This window comes from Parasteatoda tepidariorum, chromosome 10 (assembly GCF_043381705.1).
Source record: "Parasteatoda tepidariorum isolate YZ-2023 chromosome 10, CAS_Ptep_4.0, whole genome shotgun sequence".
Taxonomy (NCBI): Eukaryota; Metazoa; Arthropoda; class Arachnida; order Araneae; family Theridiidae; genus Parasteatoda; species Parasteatoda tepidariorum.
In genome coordinates, this window is record NC_092213.1 from 77,514,464 (window position 1) to 77,534,299 (window position 19,836).

General features: G+C 28.9%; 1 protein-coding gene across 1 annotated transcript; it reads left to right on the top strand.

Moving 5' to 3' along the window:
- Positions 1-1,061: 1,061 nt before the first annotated feature.
- LOC107446769 (U1 small nuclear ribonucleoprotein A) lies at positions 1,062-13,743 on the top strand (the record flags this gene model as incomplete). The annotated part of the gene is given in 5 exon segments (XM_043056425.2): positions 1,062-1,138; positions 6,057-6,229; positions 8,389-8,647; positions 10,344-10,482; positions 13,316-13,743. Coding segments are annotated over 5 exon segments (807 nt in total). The 3' UTR covers positions 13,476-13,743.
- Between the last annotated feature and the right edge of the window lie 6,093 nt (positions 13,744-19,836).

The window sequence follows — 19,836 nt, forward strand, 5'->3', positions numbered from 1 at the left end:
ATTTTCCAGAAATCAATTATAATAAAAAGAAATTATCCAGTAATTTTTTGTTTTGCGGATCATTTGGCGCCCCTTTGTGAGCAGCGCCCGGGGCATGATGCCCCCCCCTTGCCCACCCTTCGCTACGCCACTGTATCCAAATAGATGAAGTGGTTTCACAAAATGTTGACATGTCTTCAGATCATTCTCAGTGATGTTTCCCAAACCGTCGCCACTAGCCCATAGTGCTCTGATCGTAAAGACACGGCTCCTGAACAGTAGAGTACCGAAGTCAAGCATCACTGGCTGCTGTCAGTAAAGGGGGTGGCTACTTTGATCAGCCTGCGTAGGGACCGAGAGTACACGGTTTCAGTTCTCATTAAACTGTTCTACCGTAAAGTGCTCGACTTTGCACGCAGGTCATTGGGTTACCGAAGCAAAGGAGCCAGTCAGAGGGAGGGTGACCACTTTGATCTGCCTGCGTAAGGGCCGAGAATACACGGTATCAGTCCTCGTTTAACTGTTTTACCGTATAGTGCTCGACTTCACACACATGTGGTTGGGTTACCAAAGCAGGGGAGCTATCCTCTCTGCAGATGATCAAAATTATGAGAGCATGTCTTCGGATCATCCTCAGGGATGTTTCCCAGACCGTCGCCAATAGCCCATTGTGCAGCTCTTGTGTGGTGTAAATAAGGTACCTACCTATCGAGTGCGAAGTAAATAAGATACCTTCCTACCTGATATGAATATTCATGTAAAAATATGCTAATCTTTAAATTACTTTTAAAAATAGAGTATAATATAAAAATTGAAAATCTGTGAAATTTAACTTTATGCCAAAATACTCTCTGGTGGGATCAGTGGAATCATTATTTTTTTTAAATTTTTAGCAACTATTGGCGATGATCAGTTTGCACAGAAATAGGCATTTAGAAACATTTCCAACATCGCGGTGCCTTCGAACAGAAGTAATAGAGCTTTATCTCTTTATTTATTTAAAAGATTGTACTTCACTTTATGTAGGCTATCAATTTTATGTCACTTCTGTCTAGTTTTTTAAAAAAAAAAAGGAATTCAAGAATGTTGCATCAGAATAATGCCGATTACATTAATACAATCTACATTAATAACTTGAATGAAAAGATTAAGATCAAAGGTGAACGAGCAATTTATCTTTTATTATAAAATTCTGCTTTTCTAATAATAACTTTAGGTTGAATAATATTTGTTATTTAGTATGTATATATATGCAGAAATTTTCTCTTGTGAATTTTTTGTTCTTTATGTTTGAATGTTCTTTAGCACTGAAATTTTTTTTCAAGATTTAACATGTTAATTCTTGTTATTTACCATTTTAGTAATTTGCCGTCACAATTGCTTTTAGAAATGTTGTAAAATCTGTGAAAGAAGCTCAGCATTTAGTTTTTAAAAATATTTCAAATATTTTCTTATTAAACTCTGTTGATGATGGAGAAGATTAGATCACTTTATTTCTTTACCATTCATCCTTGATGTTTATTATTCGAAGATATTTCCCTATTATTATTCCTTAAAGTATTTTATTATTAGGTTTTTATTTATAAGAACTACAATTATTAAATACAGATGAGCATGAGAATGTTAAAGCGTACAGCTATTAAATGCTTTGTACAATATATAAAGCATTCTTATGTGGTGTTCTAGCAAATGTTTTGTTGTAAAGAATGTAAAAATTCGAACATATGTACATATATATAGGTTGACAGATCTATATCTGTCTACCTATACATCTACCTATATATATGTGCTGTGTATATCTATCTATTTATATATATATTTTTCGAAATTAACATTTTGAAGTAGTTTTTAAAACTTTAGTTTCCATCTGCATCTAGTTTAAATCAAAATTTTCAAAAATCTTGATTTTTTTTTAAAAAGTAATTAAAAAATTGATTTTTTAGTTCAAATTGGATTTTTTTTTTTCCTTTACACAAACTTATCAAAACTCTCAAACTCTGATAAAATATTGTAATGATGATAATATAATTTAAAATCAATATTATAGCTTAAGTACTCATTGTTTCTAACTAAAATTGTCAATTATAATGTACTTTTTACAAACTGAAAAATAAAAAATTACAATGAAATACACTAACCTTTTATTCCATTCTACTCTAAAAAACAAAACCATAGTTGTTTTTATTCAAACCCAATACTTTCATGAATTTGTATAGACTAAGTTAGTCTTGACAGAATAAGGGTTTCTTCATTATTTTAGAAATGATACAGTTTCAACTAAGTGTGCTGAAACATACTTCTTACAATAGTTAGTAAGAAGAAAAACCTATATTTAATGTTTTACTGCAAAAGTTTTATGACAAAAATATTGACTAAATTGACACTGACTCAAAAAATATGACTAACAAAACTCTGGATATTCTGTACTCTGTTCTTATTGTGTGGAGATAGTGGTGTCATGTGACTTATCGTATTGTATGCAGGGGTCTGCCCAGGCCGAATTTAATACTGTTTAACGGTACCTTCACAAATACAACTTTAGGAAAAATGGTAGTATCACAAATTCTCCTTTAGGAAAAACGGTAGTTTCACAAAATACTTTTTCTTAAAATTTTATTTTTTTATCCCTTAAGAAACGATAAATCATTTTTGCCATATCTTTGTGTTGGTTTTTTAATATAATTTTTAATTTTTCACAAATTATGTCTAAATTTACGCAAAATAGGTACCTCTCAGAAAAATCTAGTCAGACCCCTGTTATGTACCGTATATTCCGGCGCATAATGTGCACCCGTAATTTTTAATACTTATTTTTAAATATTAAGATATACTCTTCGTATAACACGCACAAAAATTTGGATTGTACATGTGCAATATCTCGTCTTTCAAGATCGTAAGTAAAAAGATTTTTTCCCTATCTTTTGCAAAAATAAAAGAACTGAATTTGACATGTATGTGAGGGTAGAGTTGAAAGAGTAATAATGTGATTCTGAGAAAAGAGATTGTTTTATTCAGCAGTGCAGGTGTGTGCAAGAATGTTGTTCCCCACATTCCAGAAGTAAAGGGGGGGGGAAGGGTTTCTGGAATGCTGTCTATTGTGTATGTCTCAAAAGCATACCACAAATCAGGAGACCAAACGTAATTCCTCTTCTGCCAATCGCACCATTTGATGCCCTGCCTTTAAAAAGTAAACATTGTAAGCTTTAAGAATTCAGTGTAGTTTTTAGTAGTAGAAATGGAAACGAAGCAAACACAGCTCTGGATTTAAATGCAAAGTAATTCAATTTGCGAAAGAAAATGGAAATTGGGCTGCGGCGAGACATTTTGGTAATAACGAAAATCAATAAAGTATATAGGTAAAGGTATGTTATTTCTTTAAAATAAAAGTATTTTTCTATATTGAAATTTTTTAATCTATAATTTTTTATATTCGGCGTATACCACTCACCCGTAAATTCCGATGTTATTTTTTGTAATAATGTATAAAGTGCGCGCCGGAATATACGGTATCTTAACCTATCTATTTTCAGTTAAAGAGCAGAATGATTGTGTTTTGATAAAACCAGAATTACGGTTTGCTCGATATCTTGTTTTTTTCTAATTTTATAACTTCATTATGTTAACTTTATTACTCTTAATATTTAATTATTCATCCTTTGAAAATATTAATATAGAAGATTTGTGTTTTTATTTTTTCTGTTCAATTTTCTATGAATTATTGCTAAAATAGAGAAGACTTGATTTTTCGAGTTTGCTTTTATTCTCATTATTATTTTTAAGCAACTATGGGATTTATTGAAGAATAAATCATGTTAATAGTTGATGCAGAAATGAAAGTTATATTTTTATCAAAGAAAAGTTAAAAACTTGCTATTTAATTTTATTAAAGAAGGTAATAAGTGCAAAACTAATTTTTCTTATATATGACAAACTTTACTTTTGTAAGTATGTACAAGTAGTCTTTTAAATCAAGACAAATTGCTATTTTTCTTGTTAAGCTAAGGGATAATTACTCAAGTTATTGTTTATTGATATAAAAACTATATTTATTTACTGTAATTCTTGCAAGCCAATTTATTTCCTCGTATGGCCTTTCCATAAAAAAGTTGTGCACCCCTTTTGATAATAAAAAAATAGAAATAAAATTGCATTTATTCTTATGTATTTTTTATTTTTATAGCTATTGGTGTTGGTTGAGATCTGCTAAAGGATTTCCTTGTTTATTTACCTAGCAAACTTTTTATTGGTAGGAACTTTTTAAAAAAATTTCTTTTCAAAATTTTTGTCAGCACATCATATTTGCAATTTAAATAGTAATTACTGTCATACTTAGGAAGATTTACAATTATCAGTAAGTAAGTATGTTTTTGCATGACACAAAGATTTAGTCATGGATCCAATAGCAACATTAAAACTGCACATGAAATAAACTATTATGAACATTTGTTTTTTTCTTGATGTGTGTTTTTTTATTATTTTAATTTTTTAGCTTTTTTATGTATAGTAGAGCCTTGATCCTTTTTCAAAGGACTATTTATTGCAAACAATAGATACCGAGAAGCAACGAATGCGTGTCAACGTAAAATAATAAATGATGACTTGAACCCTGTGGCAGATTTTTTTTTGTCTTTCTGCGACAAACGTTGCCACACTAAAATTATAATATAAATATTTATGCAACCAATTTATAATAACAGAAGAGCTTTGTGTTTATTAAATTTTGGTCTAAATTTTTATAAGAAATAATCTTTTTAAATGAAAAATTAGTAAAATGTCATATCTTTTATAAATTAATAATAAGGAAAATTAAAATAAATAAAATCATTCATCTATAGACTGAAATGTAAATATTGTATTACTGTTTAAGATGTTAACCCCCTACAGTAACAAATCTTAATTTGATTCTTCATTTGAGCATCAGGACAGACTTCTCATTACAAAATAATTTCAGTATTTTTAAATGTTCATAGATATTTTGAACAACAAACGTGATAATCTGCTAGTTTAAAAACCGATCTAAACGGTTATTAGTAGCATTATAGAAATAGCATTTGTGATTGAACCTTTAAAACAAGGCGATACAAGCAATAAATATGGATCAAGGTTCGGCTGTAATTATTTCCATTATATTATGCCATAGAATTTTTGAGTCAAATATGTGAGTCTTTGAATAAACTTTCCAAGTAAGTAAGAAGAAAAACTTGAATATTTTATAATAACTCCAATACTCCAAAATATAGAGAGGGATACTGTTTTATTTATTTTTTTGAAGAGATTCTAGCCTTTTAAGATATGAAAGGCTGTATTTTATTTAACATTAGAACAGAGTCCTTCAATATTTGAGACACTATCCCGGCTAAAATTCACCTCCACACTTTAATTTTCGTGAAATTTTTTAACAGATGTAGTATGTTGAACTTTTCATCGACCTAAACCATAAGAGAATGAAGAACTTAATTCATACATATTTATTGCAAGAGTAATAATAAATCAAAATAAGGTTGTCATAAGGTTACAATGTTTCAAAAGCAATGGTTTTATGAGTGAAAAGTGGGTAACTCAAAATTTTTTGTTCCAAGTAGAAGAAAGATGCCATTGCTTGACTTCTAAGCATTTCTGTGTACCATTATAGATTGAGACACAATAATCTATGTAGTTAGATAAGTTTAGTTAATGTAGTTATATCAATGTTTAAAATTCAATAATTTAAAAGATGAAACCTACTCATTTATAAATATTTGATCGTCAATGGCGAGAGGGCGATTGAAATTTCTTACCTTGCATTGAAATTTTATGAAATCTTAAGAATTTTACTTCTTCGAAATTTTATCAGGAAATATACATTAGCATGTTTTGATTTCTAAGTTCTCTAATGACTGTGCTAATTTTAAAAGGTAAGTGCATTTTATTCTATTGCACTGTTTTTAATAAATGGACTAAAAAAAAAAACATGTGTGTAAAGCTATTATTATAATTCTTGGTAAGAGCTTTTTTATTTATCTTGTTACTCTGCAGTTTCTTCTTCTTATTATATAATCAAGTGAGTATTTTTTGCTGAAAAGTTTTTAATTTTTTAGATCTAAAGAGAGCCCTTCAAGCTGTTTTTGCTCAATTTGGTAATATAGTTGATATTTTTGCATCAAAGAATTTAAAAATGCGTGGACAAGCATTTGTGGCCTTCAAAGAGAAAAAAGGTGCTATTGATGCATTGCGTTCAATGCAAGGATTCCCATTCTTCGATAAACCTTTGGTAACTTTCTTTCATTCTACTTTTAAATTACTTTTTTTTTCTGATTAAGCATTACAATCTATTTAGAGGAAATATATTGCTTATGCTAGTCCTTATGTATGAATGAGAATGTTAGTACCCAACCTTAGGAGCACAATTACATCTAGTGCTATGCAACAAAATTGGTAAAAAGCAAATGTCCTGGGCATATTTTCAAAATGAACTACTTTCACTGGATGCTGTTACTATTACTCTTCTTTTTAATGAATAATAACTTTGTTCTTTTAAGGAATGACTTAAAGGCCTAAAGCTAATGAGTTTAGTTCTCTTAGTTTAGACGTTACAGCAAGTCAATTTAGACCTAAAAAACTAAGAAAGTATTAAAATTGAAAAAAAAAAGGAATCATATTATTTAACTTCAATAATCTTGAAATATTTTGGAAATAGTCCTTTCTTTTAAATTGTGCCCTTTTATTTGTTTTATTAACAGGATGTGTAGCATTTTTAAGAAGTGCTTAAAGATGCTTATTTTTGATTTACATTTTTTTAGAAGCCCTTAAAGGTGGTTTTTATTTCAGGGTTTGTAAAAAGTGCTTAATTTTCTATCTTCTAGAAATAGATTTTTTCTTCGCCATGTCGATTGTTGTTCTAAATTACAAAAAATGCTGTTCTTTGTACCTGCAATGCTGTTCACTTGTTGATGTTTGTTGAGATGTTGAACACTGTAAAAAGTTCTTGAAATTTGCAGAAAAAATTCCCTTGAAATTTATTTTAATACAAACATATAAAAACTTATGTTTATATTATTATGTACACATATTTGCGGCATTTTAATAGTTACACATTACTTAGTTCTCACATTTTCCTCTTTATTAACACCAAAATTCGTTCGTAAATAGTCTTGAAAAATTATTTTAGTCTTTTTTCAGCATTTTACGTTTTTAGTAAAAATTTTCATAGAAATCTATGGCATGGTGGTGTTGACCATAGGTCCCTTTCAGGTGAACTGTAACTTGAGTGCATAACACAACAACTTTTATTATGGAAATTTAAAAAATTATTAGATTTTTTTTTGTAGTTATTCAAATCAGGGTGAAATTAAGTACATTTATATCCCTAATAAATGTTGTTTCGTTTGTTGTAATTTTCTTTTAATATTTAATTAAATATTATGTTACTTCTATGTTACTGGAGCTCCTAAATATTGTGCAAACTATAGCAGTAAGCAGTTCCAAAATTGTTTGTTTCAATTTCAAACTTTAGCTGCTCAATTGATGAAGCTAGAAGAAATATGACATTAAATAAATTAAAGTTTATAATTATTTATTAATAAATGGTATGATTTCATAACAGATATTTAGTTATCATTCCTGTGGCAGAATTCTCTAGCACTAATATCTTTCTGCAACATACTTTTAATAATAACATATGTGTTACTAATTTAAAATAACAAGCGCTGTGTTAACAAAATTATATATATTTGTTTTTAATTGAACACGTAAGAATTTTTTATTCCAATATTATGTGTGATATTATTTCCTTCTTCACATTTTGTAAATAATTATCACAATAAAAAAATAATTAAAAATTATTAAGTCCGTAGCAATAATTGCAGAAAAACGAAAAGCAATGACGAAATCACGCGAATCGGTTTCATCAAATGCGTGTTTAGTTTCAAGACTAGATTGTTGTAATATATAATATCGTATTTTTAAAAAAATAAAGTTTAACAACTATGTGAAAATCAACAGTAATAACTGCCAAAAATTCAATAGAAATATTGCATTAAAAAGTAAATACTCAATGCACGATTGGAATTTTCCATATTGTTTGAAATGTATCAGAATATTTAAAATCCATGTGAAAATCAGTAACTGCCGAAAATACAATCGAAACATTGCATCGATTTATGATACTAGATATCTGCATAAATTGAGGGCATAAAAATGTGTTCATCTAAATGCATGATTTAAATATTACATGTAAATTTCTGTAGGAATAAAAAGTAAATTTTTTAATACTTTTCAAAAGAAAAATCTTTCTGCAAGAACTCTAATATTCTGCCACAGGGATTATCATAATAGTATATTAAAATCGCATCTGTTGCTACTGTGTTAGGAGCTCCTTTAACCTGGAAGTGCTATGCTAATGGTGTTATTAATCTGAAGTTATTTTGGTAGAAGATACAGTTGGCTAAAACTGACTCTGATTGCATAGCCAAGATCAAAGGAACCTACATTAAAAGGGAAAAAACTACTACTACTTATAGAATTAATAAAAAGGAAGCCAGCATTAAGGAAAAAAGCTTTGTCCATAATCCAGATAGTCCGAATAATGCCCTTCAACCATCACATCAAGCAACAAACAAGTCTTCAAATATTAATCTTCCAGCTCCAAATCAGCACTTAGTTTCGATTCCACCACCTCTTCCGCTCTCCAGTAAGACATTTTATATCCTATATATTCTTAAATTGGTTTAGATTCCCCCACCTCTTCCGCTCTTTAGTACGACTTTTTATATCCTATATATTATTGAATTAATTGTATGGCGCTTATAGTGATATGGGAGTTTATAGGAAGTCTCTTGGACAAGAAAAGTGTCAAATTGGTTTAAAGCCTTAAGAAATTGAAGAAAGCCTGAGGCTGAAAAAGAAAAAAAACGTAAAGTGTAAAAAGATGTATGTAGTTTTATAGCTTAAATTTAAATCAAATTAATTTGGATATGGATTTAAAATTAGTTATGTTGGAAATATAAATACATTTGAATTCATTAATATGAATTAAGTCTAAAACTAATTATGGATGAGAATACTACAAATTAAAATAAGAAACACATTTTAAAGCAACAAATTTTTAAATAAGAAAGGGACAAAAAATTCCTGATAAATAGTTCGACAGAGACAGGAGAGCAGTTAAAATTTTGAACTTCTTAATTTTACCTTTAGATTTGTTTATTTCATAGTATTTCTTGAACAATTTAAATACATAAACTTTTTTTGTAAAAAAATATGATATTGCATGTAAATGGACTAGTGAAAATGTAACAGAGCTCATTCTAGGCATTGAAGACAGGGCCCAACCCTGCTGCCCTTTTAGTCAAAAGAATCCACCCTGTTGCTCCTGAAGTAAATTAGTGCCCTGATGTAATAGACTCCATACCCTTTTTGCTCTTTCTTTCCTCAGCCTTTTATTCCCCTCCCCCCAAACTCTACAATGGATTTCTTAAATTTTTGTTATTTTCAACTCTTTTTATTTAGTTTGTCATTGCTGTCAATACATAGATTTATACAGGAAAGGAAAAATAGCCATCACACCCTCTTGTTGCACTTGTCTTTGAAAGTTTGCAGTTACTTCCACTATCATTAAACCATAATAATTATTAATAATTTTAATTAATAAATCATAACTACAGACACTTAAAAACCTACATTTATTATTTTATTAATATATGCATGCATTTTAAATAAATTACTAAGCTAATTAACTCAATATATATATATTAATTTATTAATAAAAATTAGTAATTAATATGATTGCTTTGCTACTTTTAGAAAACTAAAAATTCTTTTTCTTTCTTTTACTAATTGACAATGTTTTTTAATAGAACATGTAAGGCCCATGGAAAGAAATTATTCCTTTTTTAGAATAATAATGCCCTTTTTTGAAACTTTTGCACCCTGCCCTTTTTTTTCTGCCTAGAATGAGCTCTGAATGTAAACATGGTTGTTATATCGTTAGTTACTGGTCCTGTGGACTAAATTTTCTTAATTTCTACCCATGTGCAGTTATAGTTTTTCAAATCTTCTCACAATATATAATTTATATCATTAAATATATTTTCATTGAATATTTAAAAAGATTTAAGATTTTTTTAAAAATTTTATTTTTTTGCTGTTTTGCTAATAATTTTCCTTGGTTTCTTATCTATGTACAGAGGTCTGTCCAGGCCACATTTACTATCGTTTAGCTGTACCTTCGCAAATTCAGCTTTAGGAAAAACACCGTAGTTTCACAAAATACTTTATTTTTGTATTCCGTAAGAAGCGATAAATCCGTATTTTTACCATATTTTTGTGTTGCTTTTTTAATATAATTTTTAATTTTAAAAAATTATGTCTAAATTTTCACAAAATAGGTACTTCTCAGAAAAACCTAAACAGACCCCTGATGTATGTATTTCCAGTACAAGTAGAGCCACCTTCTAATAACATTCTTTTCTTGACGAATTTGCCTCCTGATACAAATGAAATGCTGTTGAGTACTTTATTTGGAAGGTAAGTTTTAATTTTTCATATAATTGTGACAAGTGCATAAAATTTTTTAAAGGTGCTTATTTTTGTTTTTTAAAAGCCCTTGAAGTTGCTTTTTCATTGGGTGTTTTTAAAAAAGTGGTTCAAATTTTTTTTTCTTTACCATGTTGGTTTTCACCATTTTTTATGCAAAAGCATGCTTTTCATATTGTTCTATTCAACATTTTCACAATTAATTTAAACTCAATCCATTTAGGCTTACCGCTGGTCCATAGCGTATGAAAGCCCCAGTCATTTTTTATGTTTGATGAAATACTTACTAGTCCGCATTTGCGTCTACTAAGTTGGGTTGGGAGAGATTATTGCACTCTCGTGTGGAACTCTGCTGCATTTTGCAAGATATTCTCAACTTCAGGCTTCGTTTTCCACCCTCTGAAATCGCACCGAAAAATCTCTTGATCATTATCTATTATAATCAAGAAAAGAGTTCTTTGTCAAAAATTAGTTATTTTATCATGATCATGTAAAGTCTTTGAAAATTATTTTGCATTTTGTTAATGAATGCAGTGCTTAAAAAGTACTTAAAAGGTGCATATTTTTGGTTGAAAGATTTGACCCCTGTATTTCTGACATTTAGAGTCCCCAAAATAACTTGGTAACTTTGCCTTGATTGTCATGGTGCCTTTTGTATTGGCTGCTGCTTCGCTATTAAAAACTTTTAAATTTATGGTGATACATATTTCAATTTTTAACATTATTGTAAATAGTTAAGAATTTGTATCATAGTTTTACATAACTGTTTTTTCCAAAACTATTTTATTGTCATTTATTAATATTATTATAATAATAAGTAAAAATATTTTTAATAAGTAAATAAAACTAATCAAGAAACATAACAGTTAATTCACATTGCAATTAAAATTATCACATTTATGATTAATGCGTTATAAATTTATTTATTTTATAATTTATTCATTTATTTTTCATTTCACAAAATATTGATGGTCAGCCATATGTGACAAATAGTTTTGTTATTTACTTCATTACATTTACTATTAATTTTTAAGGGATCTTTAATTGCAGAAACAAGGTTGCCACTCTGCAGCAAGAACAGGGAAAACCCGGAGAATACAGGGAGTTTAAAAATCACCTAAAATAACAAAGAGAATTTAAGGAAATTTTGAGTTTTTCTTTACAAACTAGTAAAATGCAGAGAATTTTGTTTCTTATTTTCGTCTTTTAAAAATGGTTACCTCTCAAAGCGTAGTCTATGGGATATTTAAGCATGATATTTTCAGTTATATTAAACTATTTCATTTACTAAAGCATTATTTTTAGATTTGAGTGGCAACCCTGAGAAATGTTCAAAAATGTAGACTTTTGTCAATAATTTTTAATATTTTTCATGGTGTGTAGCATTTTTAAAAAGTACTTAAAGGTCTTTATTTTTGTTCTTTTTTTAAAATTCCTTAAAAGTGCTTTTTATATTGGGTGTTTTTGAAAAGTGCTTAATTTTTCCTTTTCGAAAATGAGATTTTTTTTCTTTACCATGTTGATTTTCACCATTTATTATGCAAAAGCGTGATTTTTACATTGTTCTATTCAACCTCTTCACGATTCATTAAAAAGCAATGCATTTTGGCATACCCTCGGTCCGTAGCGTATGAAAGTGCCAATCATTTGACATGTTTGATGAAATACTTGCGGGTCCGCATGTACGTATACCTATCTGGGTTCGGTGACTTTCTTGCACTCTCATGTGCAACTCTGCTGCAATTTGCATGATATTCTCAATTTCAGGCTTCATTCCCCCCTCTCAGAAATCGAACCCAAAAATCTCTCGATATTTTTATGGTGGCTAATATAATCAAGAAAATTGTTTTTTTGTCAGAAACTAGTTATTTTATGATCATGAAAAGTCTATGAAGACTATTTTGCATTTTGTTAATGTATATAGTGCTTACAAATATTCTTTTAGTGCTTAAAAGGTGCTTATTTTTTGTTGAAATATTTGGCTTCGCACTCTGTTTGTGTTCCAATACTTCATTTTTGCTTTAGTAGTATTTTTAAAAGCAACCAACTAGTGTACCTTTCATTTGCGGTCAACAAAGCCATTATTAGCTAAAGCCTTAAAGTATGCATAAAATGAGTGTCTTGATATACAGGTTTATGATATGCAAAACCGACATTTCCAAAACATGAAACTTTCGAGGGAAGTTTATTTTCTGTAACACTTAACTAAAATATGATGCTCTTTAGTTTAAGAGACATTAAAGCAGTGTGTTTTAAAACACAATTTAAGGGGACATGTAAAGGGGGGGGGGTAATTTTTCAATTAATTTTGGTTGATGAGTTCAGCAACTTAGGAGTTGTTTGGTTTTATTTCGAATGAAAACTTAAATTTTGTTAAACTTAAATTTTGTTATGTTTAATGTAAATACTGGGTTTTTAAGATTACAAATAGAGAAAAATATTTTGTCTAAATACATTTTATTGATTCATACAAATGAATAGTCATTCTGTAATTGCTGCTCAGTCGTTTTATTTGGAATTGACTTTAATTTATATTCAATTGATCTTCAAAATCTGGCTTTTAAGCCAGATTTTGGAGTTGTTAACTTGGTATAATTTTCCTTTATTATTTCATTCTACATTTTGATATCAAGATTTTTATTACGTTATTTTTTAAAATCTTTTGCTGTTGTCATTTTCATATTTATTTTGGTACTGCCTCATGCTTCTTTTTTTCTTCCTTTTTTTCTTAGTTGCTGCATAAAATTGATTTTTGTTATGTTACTTATCCAATTAATTTGAAAATTTTTTAATATTTTTTTTTTTGATTTTTCTTTTCCTTCAGATTTTCTGGATTTAGAGAAATTAGAACTGTTTCTAGCCGAGAAGAGATTGCCTTCGTTGAATTTGATGATGTGGCCTCAGCTGAATGTGCTAAAAATGCCCTTCAGGGTTACAAATTGTCACCAACTCATTCTATTAATATCTCATTTGCTAAAAAATAGAATTTCCTTTTTAAAAACTTTTTTTTTTTCCTATTTGAAATTATTTTTCCGATATATTTTACCAAATTGAAATAATTTAAAGCATTTGTCATGAAAACTTTTTGCTGTATTTTAGGTTTTAAAGTCCTTCTACAGGAAAAAAAATTGCTTAGTTTTATAATTAAGGAGGCAGTCTTTTCCTAGTCATGTGCCTTATATATCAGTGAAACATCTCATTTCATACTTTTTAGTTTTCATGTTTTAAATTTAAAATGTTTTAAATTTAAAAAAATGTTTTTTTTTTTTTTTTTAAATTTAAAAGTAAACTACTTTGAATAAATTATTAGTCTAGATTTAAAGAAACTCTGGAGTGTGTTTTTGTATTTTTAGCTATTTAATAGTATTTAATAGTGCATGTTGTAATTTATAGAATTATATGCGGAAAAAAACCTTTGTAATGCTTTTGGATATTATTACAATATACTTTGCAATATTACAGTTTCAAGCTTTTGTATTGATTTTTTTTGAGAAACCTTAATTCCACTTTAAAATTAAATACAACAAAATGCAATTAAATTTTATCTTCTATAAATTTGAAATTAATTTTGAAAAATTTCTAAATAGACACATTTTTGTTTTTAAAGAAAAGAACTTCTGTTAAATCTAATTTTAATTTCTGAAAATTTAAAAAAAGATGAGAATTATTAATTGGTAGTAGGAATATATTTTTGTTTGTATTATTGCATCAGGAAAAAATCACATTTTCCCCTTGACATTATTTTATTTACTCTTGTTCTTATCAAATATACTACTAAATTATAACTAGGTTATAATACTGAAAAAACTTATAACTTTAGAAGATTATCCTTTACAAGCTAACTGTTGTAATCATAGTCTTATGTTTTGATAAATTATATGCTAAAATAGGATAAAATAATTTTTTTGTTAAATATTTCTCTACTAGTTGAAAACATTTGAATTAGACTGTTAAAGTTTCTTAATTCTGCCGTTACCTTCTCCCTCACTATTTGTTGTTATTTAAAAATTTCATTTTATTTTTATCAGAAACAAATTGGACAAGTCTTTTGTTTAATGGCACATTTTTTTTATAAGATTAGTTAAATTAGCATAAACTGTAGTGAAAAAAAAGTTTAGACAAGTTTATTACTATTTATATAAATATAGTGTATATTATTTCAAAAAGTTTTCCTTTTTTTTTCCAAGACCAGTTTATCTCATACAGTACCGCTCAAAAGTATCAGTACACCTAGAAACTTATAAAAAAATGGCAAAATTGAAAGTGTCATAACTTCTTTAAAAATGATCAAAAATGCTTCTGCTTTAGCTAATTTTGAAGCTTAAAATCTCTACTTTTATGTACTCTAATTGTTTTTAATTAATATATTTTGCAACTTTGTACAATTACACTCTAAACAATCATGGAAAATTGTATTAATTTTTTGTGAAGTTTGACGCGATGTACGGGCACAAAGGGGTTAGATATTGTTAATTTTTATTATATCATTGAAAAATTTGGACTTTTAACTTTCATTTAAAAGAAAAAAATTCCAAAAAAACATGTTTTTTGACGAAGTTATTGTCAAATTAAAAAAAGGTTTTTTTTTCTTCAGAATTTAATGATTTTACAGCAATTATAAAGAATTTTAGTGTAATTATAATATATGAACATTTTTTAATTAAAATAAATTAAAATTTAATATTTCTCGATAATATTATTTCATTATTCATTATAACAATTTAAACTTTTTTTTTTGGAAAATATAATAATGAAATAAGAATCAACGTTTGCAATTTAATATTTTGAAATTTATTTTTTCGTACTTTTCTCAGAAAAAATAAATTTCAAAATATTAAATTGTAAACGTTGATTCTTATTTCATTATTATATTTCCCCCCAAAAAAGTTAAAATTGTTATAATAAATTATGAAATAATATTATCGAGAAATATTAAATTTTAATTTATTTTAATTAAAAATTTTTCACATCATATTATAATTACACTAAAATTCATTATAATTGCTGAAAAATCATTAAATTCTGAAGAAAAACCTTCTTTTTATTTGACAATAACTTCGTCAAAAAACATGTTTTTTTGGAATTTTTTTTTTAAATGAAAGCTAAAAGTCCAAATATTTCAATGGTATAATAAAAATTATCAATATCTAACCCCTTTGTGCCCGTACATCGCGTCAAACTTCACAAAAAATTAATACAATTTATGATTGTTTAGAGTGTAATTGTACATAGTTGCAAAATATATTAATTAAAAACAATTAGAGTGCATAAAAGTAGAGATTTTAAGCTTCAAAATGAGCTTAAGCAGAAGCATTTTTAATCATTTTTAAAGAAGTTATGACACTTTGAATTTTGCCATTTTTTTTATAAGTTTCTAGGTGTGCTGATACTTTTGAGCGGTACTGTATTTTGTAAATGCATTTCATTTTTACTTTTTTCAGAAACATATTTTTAAGATCAAAATAGTCAAAATTCCAGCATTTAGCCACTGAGAGTGAAAAAAGTGTTCATATTATGGGAATGTGTGATAAATATATGTACATAGTGTTTGAACTTATCATTGTGTGTTATTTCATAAAAAATGTGTTGTAATTATAATAAAAAAATTGTTGATAACCCCATTGTTATTTTTTTTTCTTGTTTAAACTTTTCTTTATTTTTTTTTACAGTTTTTTCTTATAAAAAACTTTGATAGTTTTTAGTGTTAGCTTTCTTTTTACTTTCATTTAGGGGAGAAAAAAAATCATACTTTTGAGATTAAAGCATATTCAATCCTATCAACTTCATACATGAATTTTTTTAATCAACGAAAATATATGAATAAATCTTTCACCGTGGCTAATCGGCAATTGCACACCCTCACACACATTTGCCCGTGTTATGAAATAAATTTTTTTCTAACTATTGATATTTATATTATTAATATATATGTTATTAATATTTATATTATGTATTAATACATATATATTATTAATATATATATATATATATTATTAATCTATATAATTAATACACATAGGGGAAACTTGCATAACTATCTCTACAACTCAAATTATGAGTAAGCAATTTTGATTTGCCTGTCTTACGTTTTGGAAATAATAAATATGGACATTAATGAAGATGGTAGAGCTAAAATATTTTCCCCATGAGGTTATTTTTTCAGGATGCTTTGTGATTTATCTAAAATGGTGACATTGCTCTTATCTTTCAATTTTTATAAATTTTGCGAAAAACTTTTCTTTCTAGTAGTAAAATAAACTTATTCATTCAAGGTTTTTGTAAGGGTTAAAAAAGTGGATGTAAGCTCCAATGCTGTTTGTACCTTAGAAAAGAGAAAAAACTGTTAGTAAAATTATTTCATTTCTAGCTTGTTTTAGCCTGGATTAAATCTATCTGGTTTCCAAGACGTATTAACAGCTATTTTCTAGTAAAGGAAATGGTCTGGTATTTATATATGTAGTTCAACTTTTAAGTCTTGGTAGCCATGATTCTTTTTGTCATAAAGCAAGCTACACTGGTGGACAAAATTGAGAGATGGAAGACATTTTCCCAAATATCTCAAAAAATACTGAATATAAATAAATGAAATTTGGTATGGATATAGCTTATTCCATGATAATAAAGTATGCAAAACAAAAGTGAAAGTGCCATTCACTGGCAAGACCTATTGCCAATAAATCCAATGTAGTCTGAACTTAAGGATAAAAGATGACAATAAAAGCGAGGCTTGTACAGTGTGTGTTGCATCTAGTATGGTGTATGGTCACCCCTGACAGACAGACAGCATGCGCAACGAGTATGCATGCTGTTAATAAGGGAGTTAAGGATCACTTGTGGGAGATCCTCTCATTCTTCCACCAGAGCAATCTTTAACTCCAGAATGGTTCTGGGGGAGGTTGGCGCGTCGCAATAGCTCTCCCAAGAGCATCCCAAGCATGTTCAATAGGATTCAGGTCAGGGGATTTAGCTGGCCAATCCATTATTTGAATATCCTCGCTTTCCAGATACTCATCAACCATGAGAACCATTTGTTGTCGTCCATAAAAATGAAATCAGGGCCAACAGCGCCCCTGAAAAGACGCACATAGGGCTCTAGGACCTGCCTGTACCTCTGGGCATTCACAGAACCATTGTCAAACACATGGAGAGGTGTGCGGGTATCTTGCATGATCCTTGCCTAAACCATGAGTCCTCCACCAACATAATGGTCCCTTTCGATAATGTTGCTGGGATGGTATCGGGTTCCAGGTTCCCTCCATATCAATAATCATCCAGAATCAGGCTGTAGACTGAATCTGGACTCATCGATGAAGAGAACATTAGCCCATTGAAGCTGTGTCCAATTCTGATGTTGTCTTAATTTTGTCCACCAGTGTAGTTATTCATTGGTCTTACTATCAGCTTTTTCTCTGGGGAATAAGCAGTCCTGAGTTTTTTACCTCATTAATCTGCAAGACTTTTGTTCTCTTCATAGATTTAAAAAAAGAAAAGTAGTAATTCAGTTATTTAAAAAAAATTATTTTGGTGAAACGAAAGCTTTTATATATATCTTTTATCACAAAAATATAGTAACAACATAAGTAATTATGTATTGATCAGAAATTGTGTGATTGCTATATTTTAAGTGATAATCAAGTCATTATAACTTAGTGGTTATGGCACTGAACTGTCATTTCTTTTTTTAAATAATTGTCATTGAACAGCCAACAATTTCGGGTTTACGACTACTGAGGATCAACTCCGTAGCCTTGAAATTTTGAACCCAATTCAGAAGACAAGGGAACTCCTGGATCAAGTATTGGCAGAGATTTGCCTTTGTGGAGGACTTTTTGATGGAACTCACCCGCATTTGCATTACATGGAAAGGAAAACCTCCCATGGTTTGCCTGACAGCAAGAAGACTCTGACCCATGATCCGTCTACCACTTAGGATATTTTACGTCAGCACTATGGTTGGCGCCAGTTGGGTTCGGAATTTTTTATCAACCAGCCATGGATGGGATTCGAACCTGGTTCACCTCATTGGAAGGTGATATCTCTGTATCCTCTGTGCCACCACGGCTAACAGAACTGCCATTGCGAAGAACTGGAGTTCGATCCTCTTTGACGGCGCCCACCTAGCCTCAGATCGATTAGTACGAGCTTGTCTGGGAAGTAAAGGCGGCCTGTGCGTAGTGTTGACCACATTACCACAATCATGTTGGTGACGAAATTGTGATGCCTTAACACAACGGGCTGTTGCGAGAACGATTTCCTTTAAATCGATAGTCACATTAGAAATAATCTACTTATATTACGCGTTATTTTCTACTACTTTTTTTTAAACTATGTTTTTAAATTGCTGCAATGTGTCATGATTGTTGTCATTGCAACATCATGATTGTTGCAATGTATTCAGTATTCTGCAGAAGCCACTTTTTATATGACTAATCCATTGCAATTGATCATCGGGACAACAAATGTGTAAAAAATTTCTTACCACAATCATGTTGTTAGTGACGAAATTATGGTGCCTTAACACAACTTGCTGTTGCGAGAATGATTTCCTTTAAATCAATAGTCACATTAGAAATTATCTACTTATATTACGCGTTATTTTCTACTACTTTTTTTTAAAAACATCTTTTACTTAACATATTATATATTAAAAACATATTGCAGTACTGCTTTTTATATGACATCCATTGCAACTGAGAATCAGGACAACAAATGTGTAAAAAAATTTGCGATGTTCTAGATTATAGAATAACTATTTAAACGTATAATTAATTAACTAATTTAAACGTTGTAAAAAGAAAAAAAATATTAAGCTTGAGAGTAAAGAAGCCTTCAGAAGTCTGTTCCGTTTTTCATGACATTTTTATCGTATACAAGAAGTAAGAATATTAGTATGGAAGAAGTATATAATGATAACAAGTCTCGGAAAAATCTGACTTTTTACGTGTTCTGTTATGTTAGTTAGTCTGTTATGTTATAAGTAAAGCCCGGAATTTCAGGCAATAAAAAATGCAAAAATAGGCAGGCAAAAAGGCATTTAAAAAGCTTGAAATAGGCACTTAAAAAAGGCACTTAAAATTGGAGCAAAATGGTAGTTGGTAATGCCTAAAAGCCCATATAGGTATCCAAGGTATAAAAAAAGTTGCTAGAAGTATCCGGTATACCTACATATTCATTTCACTCGACTGTCGTAGCAATAGTACAAAAGAAGTGGACATAATTGCACAAAAAAAAACCTCAACTGCGTAGGTGCGAAATAAAAATTTAAAACTCGTACTTACAATAATATTGTATGCAAATTTATTCTGATGATTGGTTGTTGTTGCACATCACAACTAGATGCTTTTT